Genomic DNA, 21,007 nt, shown 5'->3' with positions numbered 1-21,007 from the left:
TGTATACCGTATATTCCGGCGTACAAGTCGACCGGAAGATAAGTCGACCCCCCAATTCTGAGTAAATTTTTATGATTTTAACTAATATCGGGTATATTAGTCGACCTATAAAATGTGAGGCCAACCGTACGCTCAAAATAAGCAGCAGGGTAAAACGTATCATGTAAAATAACCTGAATGTTATTACGGTACATAAGTTGCTCTACTTACCATATGAAATACTGGTAATATACTCGGTATATTAAAAAATCTGTGTAATATATAAAAGATGGATACCGGCAAATAGGATTAGAAATGATATAACAAAAGATACGTTACTCGTGTGTAATGTAAATAAACAAAGCGCTAACTAACGCTGCATAACAGCCTACGTATATATGTATGTACAAACTGCCACTCAAGTTAATTATTTGATTGGGTTGTTAAAAGGATTTTAAATACATATTTACCATTAAATACAAATTTTTTTATTTTATTTTATGTGATAAATAAAGATTTCATACCATATATAAATGTTTTTGAACAATACCCGGTAAATACAAAACTGTCAGAGTGAACGCATCCTTCTTAGTTACGGTACTACAAATGGCTAAGCAATGTTTACACTTGCTGTGCGATTGGGGTTTTCTTCAAGTTACTTTTGATTTTTTTCATTTTATTTAAAGTAATGGATGTTCTAATGAATATTATTATTGTCGTATTACAGTGCGAAATGTTTTTAATACTGGTATTTACATACATAGTTACCTCAACAAGGCTGTCATTGTTATTAGCCAACTGTAAAGCCTGGATTCCTGTACCGATATGCCAAAATAATCAAGATTCACTTTTTGTTACCGTTAGATAAGTCGACCCCCTAATTTTGGCATGATTTTTTGGGGTATATATATATATATATATATATATATATATATATATATATATATATATCTATATATACATACATACATACATACATACATACATACATACATACATACATACATACATACATACATACATACATACATACATACATACATACATATACATATATATATATATATATATATATATATATATATATAATATATATATATATATATGCAGTCCCCGGGTTACAACGGGTTCGGCTTATGACGTTCCGAGGTTAAGGTGCTTTTAAATTATCCCTTTAGCGCTGATTGAACGTATTAAACGTCAACGAAAATTGTCTGTCGGGTGCTGATTGACGTATGGGACGTCGACGAAAAATAGTTTTTTAAAAGTTCGCGGAAAAATAGTTATAGGCCTACTAGGCAAAAACTTTTGAATCAAGCGCCTTGGGGGATGCTGGGAGCTCACGGATCAAGGTGTCGTTTCGTTTACAATCGTTACCCAGGTGCGCAAGTGCGAATTTCTTTCTTCTCGCACTAAAAAGCATCAGCGACACATCTCAGAAATTATTTCGTCACTTTGACATAATTTTTGCACCATTTTATATTAGCAGATACATGGAGTATTATATATGAAAATGTGCGCAATTTCATGTAGAATTCAACAAAAAAAAAATGCTCATGGTTGTAGCTTTTATCAGTTTTGAAATATTTTCATATAAATAACGATAAGTGCCAAAATTTCAACTTTAGGTCAACTTTGATTACCAAAATGGTCCAAAAACGCAATTGTAAGCTAGAACTCTTATATTCTAGTAATATTCAATCATTTACCTTTATTTTGCAACAAATTGGAAGTCTCTAGCTTAATATTTCGATTTATGGTGAATTTATCAAATAAACTTTTTCCTTACGTCCACGCGGTAACTTCCGAAAAAATCAAAAAAATTTTCGTCCGATTGTCATAATGTTTGCACCATTTTAAATAAGCCGTTAAATAAAGTTTTATATATGAAAATGTGTGCAATTTCATGTAGAATACATCTAAAAACAACCCATGGTTGTAGCTTTTATCAGTTTTGAAATATTTTCATATAAATAACTATAAATAAAAAAAATTCGTCCTTCGGTCAACTTTAACTCGACCGAAATGGTCGAAAACTCCAATTATAAGCTACAACACTTACAGTTTAGTAATATTCAATCAATTACCTTCAATTTGCATCAAACGGGAAGTTTCTAGCACAATATTTCAATTTATGGTGAATTTTTGAAAACCGCTTTTATTTACGTCCGCACGTTACGAATTCATGCATCATTTTGTGATAATATTTTCTCTTTGTTGCCTTAATCGTTTCACAATGTGTTATATACCAAAATGATTGCAATTTAGTGTACAATACAACGGAAAAAAATGAACTCGTTAGCTTTAACCATTTTGCTCACAGTACGATTTGTATACAATTATATATGAAATTTTTTTTTGCACTGTCATATCCAATATTTATATATGATAATGATATTTTTTTTCATTTCTTATGGTTGCATACTAAACTTCAGGCAATGACAAAAAAAGGAGCCAAAAATGAACTCTTAATCTTAAAAATTAAGCGTGCTGTGATTTAAAAAAAAAAACATTTTTTTCCGCTTTGGCGCTCACTCGCGAACGCCGCCGGCATACGGGAGACGATTTTTAAAGTACCGCTTCGACGTTTAAGGGTTAAATTCATCAGAAATTATTTCCATGGTTACGGCGCCTACAACACTCATCTGGCAGAAGAAATATGACACCAAAAATGCAAAATAATCAATATTTGATGGGTTTTTTTTAATGAAAAATGCAATAAGAATGCAGTTTACATAGTTTTCAATGCACCCAAAGCATTATAAGTAAGGTTTTCTTAGGATTTTTGATGATGTTCCGGCTTACGACGATTTTCGGGTTACAACGCGTCTCAAGAACGGAACCCCTGTCGTAACCCGGGGACTGCCTGTATATATATATATATATATACGTATGTATATTATATATATATATATATATATATATATATATATATATATATATATATATATATATATATATATATATATTAAAGGACGTCGAGTCGAAAGATCTTGCAGAAACACTGTTGTTTATTTTTTTCCTTCGTGGCTTATACCTTTATTTCTGGATTTATCACGTTCCAAACTTTCATGATTCAGGTTATACATAACATACATACATATATATATATATATATATATATATATATATAGATATATATATATATATATACATATATATATATATATTGTGACAAAGTGCCAAGTATCTGGTTACTACATGTACCATTCATTAATTGTTACCTCTTAAATACACAAATTTATTATAAACTCAAAATTATAGGTGAAATTCACAATATCAGGGAAATAAACTGTTATTTGAAAACAAAGTGAAGTTCTAGAATTAAGTAAAATTAAATCAAAATTAATTTATCACAAAATTCAAGAAAATTAATTCAATCAAAATTCAGAAGTGTTAGGTAATAATTAAAATTTAGAAATTAATTCAAAGTGCAAAACAACAATCAAACTTGAAAAGAATTGTAAGTTAATGAAAATTAATTCACAAGTGCTAAATTCAATTAGATGTGCAACGATTAATTAATGAAAACAATTAAGTTAATCAAATTTTGAATGCAAATGAAAACACAGAAAAAGGTGTAAAATACCAAAATTGCAAAAAGCACTAATCACACAGAATATAAAATAAAAACACCCACTTCAATAAGAAAATGGATAAATGCATAAGAATCACTTCAATAAGAAAAGTGAATAAATATGCACAAAAAAATCACTTCAAATGAAACAAACACAAAACACAAAAATTTGCAATGTGTAAAAATTGAAATAGTTTCACTCAAACCATTGTAACTATTAGTTCTCAAAACCATCATAACTATTAGTTGCAACTAATAAACTTTCATTAACACAATTCACCTTGGTACCAATTTTCTTTCTGCTGCAGCTTGTTTCACAATTTCACCACACAATATTTCTCAAATGAAAATAAAAGGCACCGTTACACACTTGTACAATGTTTGTTCAGATTCGACAAAAAGCACTAAATATTACTAAATAACTCTTAAGAAATCCAAAATCTAAAATTCACGAGTGACCAATGTTTAAGTATAAATCTTTATGTTACTTTAATATCAAGTATGGCATGAGAGAGAGAGAGAGAGAGAGAGAGAGAGAGAGATCTAAATGCTATGAGGATTTAAGTCTGAATTAATGTTCTTTCTCCTTGTATGGGCACTTCAAGAGACTGACGGGCTCAAAAAGTTTTGGACACGTGGAAGATGGTGCAATCTTTCTAGAAGCTTCTAATATGACATAACTTTACAGAAAAATTGTGAAATCTGCACAGGGTTATTGACAAAAGTACGCCTCTGAAACAAGACTCCAGCGAGCAAGTGTGATTGACATGTTAGGAAAACAACACGGAGACTCGAGTTCCTCTAATTTCGAGGCGATGACAAGTAGGGGAAACAATACTATCTTGGAATGGACAAAGTTAATCTCTCTCTCTTTCTTTTTATACTACATTATATATTCTTTTACATTATGTTATGCGAAATCTGAACACACATTTTAGACATCCTATAAGGAATCTGAAAAAAATTTTGCAAAATTCTATATATAACATTTCATACATTCAAGAGAGGAAATATGCATTATTAAAATACCAGCATATAATAATATATATATATATATATATATTGTAAAGGACTGCAGGATCTTAAAAGGAAAAAGGAAATGGAACTGGAACGACTGACAGCAGTTGGGACGAACAGAGGAGGAAGGAGCAGAGCAAAACCACAAAAATTGCCTTAATAATAGTTTATTAATTACAAATTTACAAGTCAATCACTTAGCAGGAGGGAGTTAAAACAAATCATAATAGATGTAGCTCAACCAAGTTACTTTACAATGAAATATAGTAAAATAACACAAACAATAGTTTAATCAACCAACAGCTACATCAAAAATTTAAAACCCACAATACACTCAAACTCCACAACCCAAAGAAATCAACTTAATAAAAGCAGCACACACCACTGCAATAAATCAATAAACAGTGTAAATATCAAAATCACGCAGCAACAATATCACATAAAATAACGAAACAGACACACACACAAAAACACACAATCTCCACAGAGACGTTGAGACAGACCCAGCTGTCAAAGAGGATGCACACAGACAATCACTGTAGTCATCGAAACAGCCCACGACTGTTAACAGGAACACATCCCAAAAACACAGATTACTAACAGCGAAGTCGAAGAGACAACAGGTTGGTTGCCTCACTGGTAACAAACTGCTCCACCAACGACTGCATCCATCCACTGCCATAGAAACAGGTAGCCAATACCTGCTCAAAATAAAGTCCCCATGCTGCTTTGCTGTTGATCTCAAAGGAAAGACGACAGATGTTAACTTTCCCCACAAAAAAAACAAGAACAATTAAGGAGGCAACAACCCACCATGGGCAAATGATTGTTTATTTTATGTTTAAACAACCTAACAACACCAAAATATATATATATATATATATATATATATATATATATATATATATATATATATATATATATATATATATATATATATATATATATTGTGGTGTTGTTAGGTTGTTTAAACATAAACAATCATTTGCCCATGGTGGGTTGTTGCCTCCTTAATTGTTCTTGTTTTTCTGTGGGGAAAGTTAACATCTGTCGTCTTTCCTTTGAGATCAACAGCAAAGCAGCATGGGGACTTGATTTTGAGCAGGTATTGGCTACCTGTTTCTATGGCAGTGGATGGAGTGGACACCCCATCTGAGTTCTTAATCCGCCATTACTGCCGAGGTTTTAGGTGTAAGTAGGGCAGTTTCATTATGGGTAAAATGACCAAAATTGTCTTAACTGCGAACAATATAGTCTGGGAGAAACCTCCTGTCACCTGACATGACATTTTGGTCTGACTGTGGTTCAATAAAGAATTCAAGTAAATTCATCCTATTTTCAGTTTTATATGTATTTTATGCTATGAAAACTAAAGCTCTCTTAGTATGTCATGTACTTAAGGATAGCTTTTATTGTATTGGTTTAAGGTGTTTACAAATTAAACATCACTTTACTGGTTGTATTGAAGTTATTGGTAATTTGGACAAAACTGCTGAATTTTAAGTTATTCTAACTGGCCACTAAATCAATGCCTAATTTGGAAACAGCCTAAGCCCATGAAGAAGGCTATCCATAGGTACAAGATTTGTTAAGCAAACTTAACGTAATACTTTTCACTTGTTTAATTCCTGGAAATGTTTTAAAGTTTTACATGGTTTTAATGTAGTATGTATCTCTTATTTTGACAGTGATAATATATCATGTTACAGTTATTGTCTATTTACACTATTTACAATTCAAGAGACCTTTTCTGGGAATTTATTGTAAAATTACTGCACACGGATTAAGGGCTAACAAGTGCCGTGATATTACTGAGAGCAGTAATAATTGCTGCACCAATATTATAATTAAGGGATAGAAAAATAAAATAGGACTAAAAGAGTGTTCTATGGAGGCTGAATATAGTACAATAGTACAAGTTTGTGTTTGGATGATGTAACTGGTGTAGTCAGAAGCTATCTACATCAGACAGTTTGCAGCATGATTTGTGCTTTACCAAAGACAGAAAAGAAAATTTCAGGAGTGTAGCCAGACATACTTCTTATTGCACCACCATTATGTTACTTATGTACAGTAATATAGTTCAGCATAACTTGCTATTAACCACTGGAAATTGATTGCTTTATAGGTTAAATTATAGTTATAATTTCTGGTCTCATTGCAGTACACATAATAAATATCCTGCCATAATTGTAAATATGTGGTCAGTGTTTATCACACTAGCACTACGTATGTGTAAATTAAAAGGTATCCCATAGATTAACTTATCACTTTTGTGGGTCCAGGGGGCCAATATATTTGAAATGTTTTGGATATTAATTTGGCTTGTTTCTTTTTTCTGTGCTGCATATGGTGATGTGGTTATTAAAAATTTTCCCTTTAGTATGCTCATATGTAAACTGATTTGGATGATCATTATTTGTAGAATTTGAAGCCTCTAGATTTGTTTAGAGCTCCATACACAAAATTTTAAGAAGTATTGTATTTCTCTAACATTTATTTTGTGGCATTTGCTATGTTAGATCATGTTTATTATCTCTTTTTGCCATTTGATGTATTATTTGGCTGTTACTATAACAATGAGGAATTGTTAGGAGGGAATATAGTTTAATTATGAAATGCTTTAGTTCTTCCCGCTTGTATGTTATGTTAGACATAACAGCTCTTCTGTGGTTTTCCAGTTGGTAGCACCTGCATTATTAGTTTGAGGGTGTAATGTTATCACTTGTAAGTTTTCTTTAGTACTAGAAAATGTACTTGAAATTTAACTTGTGTTAACATACTGATAAACAATAAAATTTATTTTTTCATATCCAAAGAAATATATGAAATGAACTGAAAAATCATTGCTGTTAAGACTTATTATACCTATAAGTTTTATAGATATTAAATATTTGGTATTTCTTAAACATTATGTTAAAATAGAAAAATCTTTCTTATTTCAACAGGAGGTTTGTTTGGAGGAGTAGCAACACCTCTTACAATGGTTCCCCCTCAGATACCTCCTCACGGCCGCAGTCTTTCTCAAGGATTGACAGGGCATGGTGGGCACGGTCAGTCTGGGGGAACTCCAAGGTCAAGAAGAAATAGAGACTCCTTCTCTGATGATCTTCTTATCATAAATTCAGATGTTAACCAGTGTCGACCAAAAATAGTTGGGCGCCAACAAGGACGAGAAGCTCAAAGATGTGAAGAGGAACCTCTACTATCCAGAGCACCTCCAGTTCCTTTAAATGCCCATGTATTACCACCTAGATATTCAGTTGCTCAGATGCGTGCTAGCAATAAATCTCAAACACCAACACGTGCTGCAATGCAGCAAATGAAAATTCAAAACTATGATACAAATCCTAAAACATACTCACAATCCCGTCCTCGCACTTACCGCCCAGATGAATATAATTTGCCTCAAAATTCTTATGTTCCAAACTGGAGTCGGTCTCAGAGTGGTGGACATGGTGTCCGACATTGTAGCAGTGTAGGAAGAAAGATAGCAGGGCACAGTCATACATCTCCAAGGAAAGAAAGTGATGACATTCATTCACGATCTGCTGACATTGGAAAAGGTGCTCTTAGTGGTGGACTTGTTCTGCCACCAATGCCACGCCATCATCATGTCGAGGAAGCAGGTGTGCGGCATAAATTGCGGTCGTTTGCTAGACATTACAGTGATGACAGTTTACATGGTTCATCTCACAGAGATCTTCAGTCAACCCGCATTCACTCCTCAGCAGATGAAATTAGCTCTCTTAATCGTTCACCCAGTCTCAGTTCATCTGATGAGAGCTTTTCACGTACTGACTTTTCCAGAACAGATGCAGATTCTCCTTCTCCTCAGCGTGCTCCTTCTCTCAGTGATGAACGTTTTAAATATATGTTTAGTGGCATGAATCTGGAAGGGGCAATGGCACCTAGTTTTAGAGAACTGTCCCCTCAGATTTATTCCGATTACTTATCTAGTGTTAAAGCTTCGAGTGATGAAAGTTCGTTACGTTTGAACAGTCTGTCTCATGATTCAACAACTTATTCTTATCCTAATGTACCTGGACTGTGGAGGGAAACTGACATAGCAAGCCCTTCTCTTGATGATAAAATGCGAAGAGATGATTTAGTGATTCCTAAATTGACAGCTGAATTTTCAAGTGACAAAATAAAACGTAATAAACACAGTGATAAAGGTGATGTGGAAGTTCCGTCCCATACTGATAATTGTGTGAGTCACAGTGCCTCTCCTTCTAGTGAAAAAATAAGGCCAGGATGCAGGTTGAGTTATGTTGACTGTGATTTAAATTCTCCCTCTAGAACTAGTGCATCGGGTAGCACAAGTCGTATGAGAAGTTTAGAGAAAAGTCCTCGAGAAAGTACTGCTTTGACACCAGACAGTGTTGTAATGATGTCAAAGAAACGTTCTCTGTCAAGGGAAGAGGCTGCAAAAATGAGTAATCATATGCCAATCGATCTGGATTCCTGTAGAAAGAGAAGTACAGAACGTCAAAAGCGGGATGGAGAATGTCAAACAGACCCTAGAACTCACCATCACCATCACCACCACCACCATCACCATCATAAGAATATTGCTGGAGTTGCTAACAAGAGTGAGAAGAAAATTGAGAAATCAGCAACTTTTGAGGGCATCCCTGAAGATTTAAAGTCGGCAGCATGTGATAACAACGAAGGAAGGTACTGTAGCCCCAATCAAAATATAGAGTATGAAATTAAAGGGGAGACAGAGCATCAGCTCAGTTCTGATGTCAGCAACAATAATTCAAGAAACTGTAATATAAAAGAGAGTCATGAAACTAGCACACTAGAAGGTTACTCTGCTCTCCAAAAAGCAGCTAGACTCCAGGAGGATGAGCTGAATAATGTGCTTGTCTCCCCTGATCAGTTTAGATTGGATCATTATACTGTAAACTCACCTTCCCTTAATCCACTTACAACAGAACAGCAGCAGATTGACCCAGTAATGCTTGGCCTTCATTTTGACCCATGCGTTAACCAAACTGTTCTACAGCTTACCTCAGCTTCCATAGAGGGGAATGTAAAGTATCAACACTTAATCAATCCTGAATCAGCCAAAAGACCTCTAGTTGAATCAGAGCTTCTAAAACACCAAGCCAGTGCCTCATGGGGGCGTGTAGGTAGTATATACCCCCCGGAAATTTTGGTCCCACAGAAAGTTACGCCACTTCAGAATATGCAGAGATACAATTCAGGCTCCAGGTAACAACCACTGTGCTTTTGCTCTTGTTGCTGCTTTTCCACTAACATTATCCATGTTTTTTATATATGTTACCACCTCATGCAAAAAGAAAATTAGACATTTGTATTTTAAAAATTAAGTATTGCATAGGTGTTAGTACATTTATTAAGGACATGGTTACAATAAAGTACATATCCCATGTGTATGATGCCACCAAGTCCTTATTTCTAGCTTGTTTTTTTACTAATGATTCATTTCAGGTATGTCTAATAATCTTGTTACATTGAGACTACAGACTTCTCTCATCTCCCTGTAACATTTTTCAGGTTGAGTTTTTTTGCTTAGTTGTACTATTCTTGTATGATTTTTTTTATCAGACTAACCCTGTATTGTAGCAGATGTCTTGAGATTTGTTGATACTAGTTTTAGACTTTGTGGACATAGATAAAAGTCTCTCTTTGGGAAAGTAAATTACTAGTACTTTTTATAAAAATCTAAAATAATTTGAGCATTTGTTGAGTTGAGAAATGCTGTTTTGCATGAGTACTTAGAGGTTGAAAAACTCCTAAGCCAGTTGTAATGTACAAAAGTGTTTGTGCTTAAAAGTAATGGATAGATTAAACTGCAATGTTACATACCATACCGAGTCCCTGTCACACGGGATGTGATGATATTCCATAACTACTGGGTTTCACAAAATCCCCACAACCCCTAAAATTTGGTAAAGTTATGTGGTTCAATAATGGTTTTAGATGTGGACGGCTGTGGTATGGTGTCCTTGTTGATAGTTTAGATTACTGTAGTTCTTTACTGCAGATTTCAAGTGTGTATGAGTGTAAAAGAGTGTAAAAGATTTTTTCTGGTCTCTTTACTCTTGTGCCTAATATGTAGCATATTCTTTTTTTTTCTTACAATAGCAGACATTACTTTTAAAATATTTGTTTATAAAGCCATTATTTAACCCTCTTACGCCGATTGGACGTATTAAACGTCGAGTCAAAATGTCTCCCGTATGCCGATTGGACGTATCATACGTCGGCTCAAAAAAGTTTTTTTAAAAATTCGCGGAAAAATACTTATAGGCCTACCAGCCAAAAACTTTTGTATCACGCGCCTTGGGGGATGCTGGGAGTTCACGGATCAAGGCGTTGTTTTGTTTACAATCGCTACGCAGGCGCGCAAGCGCGAATTTCTTTCTTATCGCACTAAAAAGTATCAGTGACACATCTCGGAAATTATTTCGTCACTTTGACATAATTTTTGCACCATTTTAAATTATCCTTTACATGAAGTATTATATATGAAAATGTGCGCAAATTCATGTAAAATACAACAAAAAAATACTCATGATTGTAGCTTTTATCAGTTTTGAAATATTTTCATATAAATAACGATAAGTGCAAAAATTTCAACCTTCGGTCAACTTTGACTACAGAAATGGTCGAGAAATGCAATTGTAAGCTAAAATTCTTATATTATAGTAATATTCAATCATTTGCCTTCATTTTGCAACAAATTGGACGTCTCTAGCACAATATTTCGATTTATGGTGAATTTATGAAAAAACTTTTTCCTTACGTTCGTGCGATAACTCTTCCGATAAATTTTTTCGTGCGATTGTCCTAATGTTTGCACCCTTTTAAATTTGCCGTTACATAAAGTTTTATATATGGAAATGTGCGCAATTTCATGCACAATACAACTAAAAACAACCCATGGTTGTAGCTTTTATCAGTTTTGAAATATTTTCATATAAATAACGTTAAGTGCAAAAATTTCAACTTTCGGTCAACTTTGACTCTACCGAAATGGTCGAAAAACGCAATTGTAAGCTAAAACTCTTATATTCTAGTAATATTTAATCATTTACCTTCATTTTGCAATGACTTGGAAGTCTCTAGCACAATGTTTCGATTTATGGTGAATTTATGAAAAAAAAAACATTACGTTCGCGCGGTAACTCTTCCGAAAAAATCAGAATTTTTTTGTGCAATTGTCGAAATGTTTGCACCATTTAAAATTAGCTGTTACATAAAGTTTTATATATGAAAATGTGCGCAATTTCATGTAGAATACAACTAAAAATGATTGAAGGTTGTAGCTTTTCTCTTTTTTTCGAAATATTTGCATATAAATCACGATAAATAGAAAAAAAACCACGTTCGGTCAAATTTGACTCTACCGAAATAGTTGAAAAACGCAATTGTAAGCTAAAACTCTTACGGCCTAGTAATATTCCGTCATTTTTCTTCATTTTGAAACAAATTTGAAGTCTCTAAAACAATATTGTGATTTATGGTGAATTTTTGAAAAATATATTTACCTTCACTCCGCTTGCCGATTCGCGGCCGCAAGTCTCCGAAATACGTACATCGCATTATCCTAATATTTGCTCCTTTTCATATTAGCCTTTGTATAGAGTTTCATATATCAAAATGTGCGCAAATTCATGAAGAATACAATAAAAAATAATTGAAGGTTGTAGCTTTTTCCATCTTCGAAATATGTGCATATAAATAAATATATATATTAAAATTTCGACATTCGGTCAAATTTAACTCGTCCGAAATGGTCGAAATCTGCAATTCTAATCTAAAACTCTTACAGTATCATAATATCCAATCATTTGTCTTAATTTTGAAACAAATTGGAAGTCTCTAGAACATTATTTAGAATTACGGTGAATTTTTGAAAATAAATTTTTTTACATTTTTTTACGTCCGCGCGTTACGAATTCGTACATCATTTTGTGATAATATTTTTCCGGTGTTGCTTTTATTGTTTTACTATGTATTATATATCAAAAGGATTGCAATTTAGTGTACAATACAAAAAAAAAAAAAGTAACTCGTTAGCTTTGACCGTTTTTTGCACAGCGTGATTTGAATACAATTATCTATGAATTTTTTTTTTTTCGCTACCATATATCGCATTATTTACATATGATAATGATATTATTTTTCATTTCTGATGATTGCATACTAAACTTCAGGCAATGAAAAAAAAATGAGCCAAAAATGAACTCTTAATCTTCAAAACTAAGCGCGCTGTGATTTTTTGAAAAAATTATTTTTTCCGGTTCCGCGCTCACTCAAAACCGGCGCCGGCATACAGGAGAGGTTTTGATTTTTAGGGCTTCGGCGTAAGAGGGTTAATAAGCCTGTTAGGCATAAGTCTTCATAAATTCTAGATTATCCATTTCTAGATACTATAAAGAAGAACAAACAAATTAAATACCATTCTTAAGGCATCCTTTAACCTAGAAAATCTCTTCAGCCATTCATACTGCAGGTTTAGTTCCTTATTACCTTTTTCAGGTCCTTGCAGTAATAACTTTTAAAACATTCATAAGGATCATTAATGGTGGGAAAGTATACAGATTTGAAGAGTGAATTTTTCCACCCCCCCCTCTTGCTGAATAATCTTGTTTCTAGCTGCCAAAATCCAGGGGAGAAGGGCACATCTCTGAAAGCTTTTGGCAACAAGCTTGCCCTTGGTCATTTTATGATAGTATCTAATGATGTTCGAGGAAGAATCTGTGCCACCAAGTGTTTGGTCTCAGAATGGAAGGAGTGACTTCCAGTTCGCCATATATTTGATCCAAATAGCTCAGTTGGGAAGAGCACCAGTGTCACCCTATCGCAAGGCCTTCAGTAAGTCTTAGAAATGCATAGCATCTACATCCAACTATCCTCCAATGAACACTCTCAGAGGTAAGTGGCTTTCCTACTGATAAAAGTTGAAGCCTCATCTAAACCTGGTAATATCTCAACAATCACTTCAGTTTCCCTGGACAATTTTTCTGTCAGCAATGTGCATGTTTCATGCCATCTAAGTGAGATGGCACAAAATGACCCTGACTCTTTTTAGGATTTTGTGGAAAATTGACATTGATCACCTACTGCATATTCAGGTAGACACGGCTTTGTACCTTCATTTAGTCATGATATCTCTTTCACACTTAGTCTCTGAGTCAAGAGCTGTCAGGAAGCAACTTTTGCTGTACATATTTGTATATGGCTCTTTACAGCATTGAAGACACAATATGACAGTACGTACTATGTCTTACAATTAGTCTTGTTATCTTACTTTATGAGAGGGTTTAAAATCACTGTAGCTAATATCTCTCTATTTGGAATTGGAATATAGAATGTAGGTCAAAGGCCAAGTGCTGGGACCTACGAGGTCACTTAGGGCCTAGAGTTCCTTATGGTGTAGAGTTTGTTATCAGCAATCTTCAAGAGTTTCTGCTTAGACCCATCAAAGCACAGCATCGTTACCTAAAGGACTGTCACCTAGAACTTAGGCGTTGTAGACTTTATGTTAACACAAGCCAGGTCAAGAAAGTGATATCCTAGAATGCCCTTTTAACCACATGAGGTGATTAGGTAAGCCTACTCCTCATTGTCAAGTTTTGTCACCAGTTCGTGCATGTGGAAGCACATGACACCAGAGGAAAAGGTTCTTCCCTGGCATTTAAGAAGAACTTATCTGTTCATAGGATTTTAAAAACTGGTTCCTGGCTGTGTCAAACCACTTTCACTTTCTTCTACCTGAAGGATGTTGCCCAAAGATCCTTGGACACTTTCCTTGGGTCCAGTGGTGGCTGTTCAACAAGTGTAACTCATTCAGTGCCCCTGGTGGGACAGTTTGTATCTTGCCTTAGATGATTGTGTGGAGTAGGGAATGATTGAGATGACTGGTCGCTTTTCTTTCCCTTTTCTCCTTTCTTCATACCTACAGGCGGTTTGAAGAATAGACACATCATACACTGGAACTGGCTTGATGCAGGTGAGCATTGCAGCCATACTGTTACAGCATTTTTTACATTCCATACCACATACAAATCTGCTTCTCAGTAGCTTCAACTCCTCTCTCCAGCAAGGGGAGTGAGGAGTGGTGATAAACCCTCTGCATGTGGCTAACATGGTTTGTTACTTGAACAGATAGGGCATCTTCTTTAGAATTCTCATTTCTAAGAAGAATGATCAGGTGTGCTGAACCTCCAGTCGGTTCAGGATTCTCATACCTCCCTCCAAGTGAGTCTATCCTACTATATTAAGACCAAAGGTTTGTTCCATGTATGAACAAATGACAAATTTTTAATTAATTTGCATTTTTCATAGCCAATAAACCTCAGGTCTTAACATTGACTGCCCACCTCTAGCCACCCCTCATATGTTTCATCCTATGTTGGAAGGAAGACTGATGCATCACTGGATTCAGGCATGGTCTCTGACTTGCTTCCACCTCAACTACGTATCAGTTGCCAGATGCCACAGATTCCTTGCATTTACAATTTTTATTGTTTTTAACTGGTTTCCAGAGGGCGCCAGAAGATTTATCTTACTGTTAAGATCTCAGGTTTGTTAGCTATGAAAAATACAAAATAATTCAAAATTTGTCATTTTTAGCCGAAGTTGCTCCTATATTTGGTTTCCTTCTTGGGTTCTTAAAGCTTTTCCAGACATTCTTGGGGAATTCTGAAAAAGAAGCTGCATTCTGACAAAGCTTAGGTCTTCTGCTTGACCCTAGTGTAATTGTGTGACAAACAAAATGGTCCTTTGAAGAGTCAAATCATGCCAGTATTGGTGGACAAATGAGGACACCTTCAGCTTGTTAGAGGTCTTCTATAATCTGACTCAGAGGGGCAAGTCAGTGGGCTTTCACTCTGGGGTTGCAGTTGCCAAACTAATCTTAGGCAATGAAGATGACTTTAATTATTCGGTTTACACTCTTTGCCATTTTTTCCCTGAAATTCCAAGCTGGTTTACTGCTTGTCTTTGGTTAACAGCCTGTGCCAAGGCAGAACGAGTCTTAAGAAGAATACCTCTCCATCACCGAATCTTGAAGCTCATTGTTGCCGTTTGGCTTTTTCCAATACATCTTGGGGGTAGCATAAGGTAACGTGCTTTCTGTTTTCCTACTTAGTATGGGAACTCAGGGTCATGATCAATAGAAACTTCTTGTATAAGGAAGAATGGTTATGGTCACTATTCTTGATATTATTACTTTCACTACAATCTTGGTCATTCTGTTGACCACAGCGGCCTGGTTGTGGTTTTGGCTGTGATGGTCAAGGTCAGAATATCAGCTGGCACTCCTTGTACTTGTGGATGTGATGTTTGAAGAGGAAGAATTAGTCTCCAGATCTCTCAAATGAGCTGAGGATTGATATAGCATGGATGTAGACTGGTGTCAAGAAGTCAGATGATGAATTTGTGTGACTAAGGCCTGAAAATGGAATGTGGGCCTGAGTGTGGTAGCATGTGGAAGTGGTCATGTCATGGCAACATTAATGTTCAATGTGGCAGGGCCTACTGCAGTAATGGTTACTGGAGAGGGAACAGGTACAGGAAGATTGACAGAAGGCTGTATATATCTATTGCTTTGAGTGCATTTGCTTTAGGTTAGTCATAAATGAAAATAAAATCTCACTCGGCCAAACTATGTACGAGTCTTCACTTGTTATGGGCAAATCTCCTGGATGAGCTACAGGCATGGCAGGGTGCGAAGTGCAGAAAAGCTGCTATCACACAAAACATGCAGAAATTTTTAAAAATATGCAGAAAATTGTAAATAAGGCACAATTATTTTAGCTGCAGATGAATTATAGGTAACTATACTATAACCATAATAATAGCAAATGATGTACAGGCACTCCCTGATTATCAGCGGTCTCGGTTAATGGCGATCTAGTTTTATGGCACATGTCTAGCGCCATAAAATTGGCGATTTATGGGACCATAATGGCCAAGTTTTAGTTATCGGCACCTTATCCGTAACACACATAACAGAAATGCCATTAACCGACACTTGGCCCATTAACCAAAACTTGGCGCCGTGTGCGCCATAAATTGCAGTTTTGGTTAATGGCAGTTTTTGCTTATCAGCACCCCACCGAGAACGGAACCTTCCGCAGGTAACCGGGGATTGCGCAAAACATGGCAATAGTGAGCAGATGCAGTAAAAGAGCCATAATGTCATGGTGCTCAAAAGGTTAGGTACATACTTGCATTTAGCTGCAGCTTATGTTGCCAGGAATCCAACCTACAATATGTAAAGGGAGTTGAGCGGTACATACATGCTAAATGTAGAAATCACCATTTTGTCAATTATGTACTGTTTTAAAGTGAAGAGGGCTGAAATACATGATGACTGAGGAAAATAGATAATTAATTATTTGATAAATTAGGAAATCTGCAAAGTAAAACACCTGTATGCGGGGATGAGTTAGCAGATCTGTTCCAGGAACAGCAGATTCACAGAAAATGAGGTAGTAAGTGATTTAGACATATCTGAGGCTCCAGATAGTACAAGTGGAGATACTACTTACTTCCAGTATGATAGACAAAGTCTGGTGATCCTTGGAACTTTAAGAACTCAGAATTTAATGAAAATGTGGTATGCATACTATATTTTTCATATTTATTATAGTGAATAAATTGTATCCGAAAGCTCTTGTGTAAAATTGGTAGTTTTGACTTTGGTTTGTCATTGCCTGTGAACTTAATGTTCCATCAGGCCAAATATTAAGAATCACTTTACGTACTTCATATTTAAGTGCATTCTTATTAAATAATTAATGATGTATGCAAGGAAATTTTGTGGTTAATCCTGAAATGATATGGGCATCTGTGTTAAGCCCGATTTTCAGAATACTGGTAGTATTTTTTTAAACTTTATGCCAGTTTTTCATGCAACTAGTATATTGCAAATCTTTTGTCATGAAGTTACAACTAACTAACCAGTTTAAGTTGCATTTTACTCTGAAATGCTTAATTCACATGTTTACAGTATCTATTATTACCCTAATGCTATGTTTGTAAGAAAAGAATTCTGGTAATGCATTGCCTGCCTGCTTGTCTTCTATACTAACAAGTAGACAAATTGCTCTCTTTTATAAGCCTTTTCGTAATGTCGTAGTGATATCGGCCAGAAATATACAGTCAAGATAAAGCAAAATTTCATCAAGTAGACATGAATGACCTTGATAATCAGAATTTTTGTAGGGAGAGTGTATTTTTAATTTATTATAAAATAAGTGAAAACAAAGTGAGGGTTGGGCTTAAAAAACTTGTATATTATAGGATGACTTGTAAATAAATTATTATAGTAATTTGATCTTTAAAATAGGCATATTAGTGGGGTTTAGGCATTTACGGGTATGAGTAGATTTCTCTGTTCTGTTTTCTTGAGTTAAAAAAAGCTTGATTTAGTGCTGTTTAATTAATGTATTCTGGACATATCAGTGTTATTATTTGATTGTCATCAGGAGAGTTTTTCTATGTAGAATTCAGGCAAGTAACAATAGATAGGGGTCTTGTTTTTAATAGGTAACGCAAGAACTGACACTAGATCAGTTACATTTCAAAACTTCCTTACTCATTCTCCAAAACTAAAGAATATCAGATGAAAGTACACAGCTTAGTTTTACAAAAGCCTTGATTGGTGACAGGATTAATTTGAAAATTATAAGTTTAATAATGCTCATGAGCAGTAAAAGTGAGATTTGGGTTTGGGATAGTCACTATGCCAGTTACTTGATTTTTACAGTTCTGTGTAGATGATTACATTTGCCTGTGTTATTTCTGGTTTTTGGTAGAATATGAGCTTCCATCATCCCATTCAAGTGGTGAGAACCAGTAATTCAGATATTTTGCCTACGTGCATTTTCATAACTATTTTGTAATATCTTTTATTCATGCTTGCGATTTTTAATCATTGCTTAACTAGCCATATTTAGCAGCTCAGGTGCTAACTATTAATTTAACCTCTTAAGATATGAGTAAGTATACCTGTGAAACAAGAGGAATAAGATATGAAAGGAAGGTTCTTTTGACATATTAGGCAAGCGTATCAAGTAAATTGGTGAAGTGAAATGTTTTTTAGGATGGATAAAGCTGAAGTCCTATTATAGTACTGGTGCTGAATGTGTTTCTATTTCATTGTGTCTTTATCATTGTCCCCAAGTCTTTGAATCATTTTATTAAATACTTACTTTGCCTAGTTTCAAAATACCTATGCATGTAGCAGGAAGATTGAGGAGAAGGGGTTAGACTACATTTTTCATGGACTTGAGGAGATTGGGTTTTGGTCGTTGCTGTAACCAACTGTAGCTTGTACCAGACTTATACATGTCATTCTGTTTCGTCTTGAAACCAACCCCTTCAGTTTTATTATCAAGTTTGCTTATAAATATTTTGGTAGACACATTAGAGTCCAAATTTTCCTTCCTCATGCAAGTTCAACAGAAAGTAAACCCCATAAAATTAAAAGCTGATGTAACCATTTTAATGATGTGATTATTTTGTTGGCTGAAACTTTTCCAATTGATTCAGCAAACTTATGCTAGTTTGGCTTTTGACTGTTACCAAATGGTCTTCTAGGGTGAGTGACATAACAAAGGAAGATATTTAGCTCTTCCCATGTGGCTCATTAGATAGTTTTCTGTATAATTGAGAAACTAGGAAATTCACTGGACTTAGCATGTCAATAAAGCTTTATGATATTTCTGGTTTTCTGGAAAATCAGTTTTGAGTGTGAATCTGAGTTTGTTGATCGTGATACTGCTGAACATTACTGTAAATTATTCACATCTTTCATACAGGAATATGAACTGTACAGGCCTGACCAATTTACAGTATACATAGATGAATTGGGCCTATTTTATACGGGCATTCCTGAACTCTGCCTGGGGTACAAGAGAAGACTGCTAAGGTGTTTAGAAAAAATGACAAATTTTTAACCAATTTGTATTTTCATAACTAACAAACCCGAGGTCTTAACATTAGGGTAATACTAGCGCCAAGCTGGAAACCGGTAGAATTAAAATTAAACTTGTTCGATCCAGGGACTATTGGCATCTATACCAGGTCATGGGGTATGTAGTACCCAAAATGCCCTCGGCATCATGTGACCAGCCAGTTACTCTTCCAACCCAGTTTAGACTGCTAGAGGGGTGGTTAGAGGTGGGCCTTTATCTGTTAAGACCTCAGGTTTGTTAGTTATGAAAAATACAAATTGGTTAAAAATTTGTCATTTGTTCAAATACGGAACAAACCTTCGGTGTTACATTAAGATAGACTTACTTATTGGTGGGAGGTAAGTCTTTATAACTGATTGGGAGTTTGCCACCTTTATCCATTTCCGAATAGTAGGTGTATTCAAAGACAATGGACTATTAACCCTTGAACTAAAGATATGCAAGAATCTATTGGTTTCCCTCTCTGGGTGCTTGTACGATGCCATGGTTTATTACCTTACAGAAGAGGGAGAACTCTCCATGCTCCTAAACCACTCCTGTCCCTTGTATCTGGATCTATTATCACCCCTCTCTTTCCCTATTACCGAGAGGGGTGTGTTGCTACTGAAAAGTATACTATACACTAGATTACCTTTACAGTATGGCTGACCACCACACCTGCATCTAGTCTTTTCCAGCTCATGATGGTACTCTCCTTCATACTGCCCTTAGGTGAAGGAGTAGAAAAAAAGTAGTAAAGAAGAAAGACCAGTCATCTCAATTCATTCTACTTTCACACCTTCATCTTAGACTAGACACAAACTGACCCGCCAGGGGTACCAGATGAGCTATACCACTTGCTGGGCCGCCACCACTGGACCCAAGGAAAAAGTGCCCAAGGATCTCTGGGCAACATCTTTTAAATAAAAAGAAGTGAACGTTGTTTGGTGTTGCCAAATACCAGCTTTCAGAATTCTCTCCACAGACATATTCTTTTTGAATGCCAAAGAAGCGCTCAAGCCCCTGATGTCATAAGCTCTAGCCCTCTCCTAGCTATTTGACCCTCTGTCTTCTGTCATGTATGCATTCCTGATCATTTCTCTCAGCCAAAACGATATTGTATTCCTGGACACTTCCTAGTTGTTCCGTCCTGTACTTACGAACAGCCTCTGGCACTCTGGTACTCTCTTAGTACCCTGACAGGACACAGAAGCATTTCTTCTTTGTCATTGTCTACAAATTCTGCCAGAGAAGATATGGAAAAGGAGTCTAATCAGCCATCCACTACTGATGGGTTCTGAGTTTTGGCTACGAATTCTGGAACAAACTCTAATACTATTGACTTCCAACCTCTCGAATGCTTTACCAAATATGACAGACCATGCAGTTCCCCCACCCTTTTGGTTGAGGCTTGGGCCAACAAGAAGACCCTCCTATCTGTGGACTGCCTTAATGGTTCATAGGAGGGTTTTGTCAGACTACTCAG

The 21,007-nt window shown here is 35.4% G+C and overlaps 1 protein-coding gene across 11 annotated transcripts in view; it reads left to right on the top strand.

The window, feature by feature from the left end:
• The window catches only part of LOC135206942 (adenylate cyclase type 1-like), a 352,691-nt gene that overhangs the window by 285,118 nt on the left and 46,566 nt on the right, over positions 1–21,007 (top strand). For 9 of the 11 annotated variants that reach the window (XM_064238463.1, XM_064238460.1, XM_064238457.1 and 6 more), the window contains one exon: positions 7,522–9,796. In XM_064238463.1, coding sequence (XP_064094533.1) covers positions 7,522–9,796 — 2,275 coding nt within the window. The remainder of the gene's footprint in view (positions 1–7,521; positions 9,797–21,007) is intronic. The other 2 variants (XM_064238465.1, XM_064238466.1) reach the window with 1 other exon arrangement.

The sequence above is a fragment of the Macrobrachium nipponense genome, chromosome 31, assembly GCF_015104395.2.
Source record: "Macrobrachium nipponense isolate FS-2020 chromosome 31, ASM1510439v2, whole genome shotgun sequence".
Lineage (NCBI taxonomy): Eukaryota > Metazoa > Arthropoda > Malacostraca > Decapoda > Palaemonidae > Macrobrachium > Macrobrachium nipponense.
The sequence above is the reverse complement of the archived record's forward strand: the minus strand, read 5'-3'. Positions and strand labels throughout refer to the sequence as shown.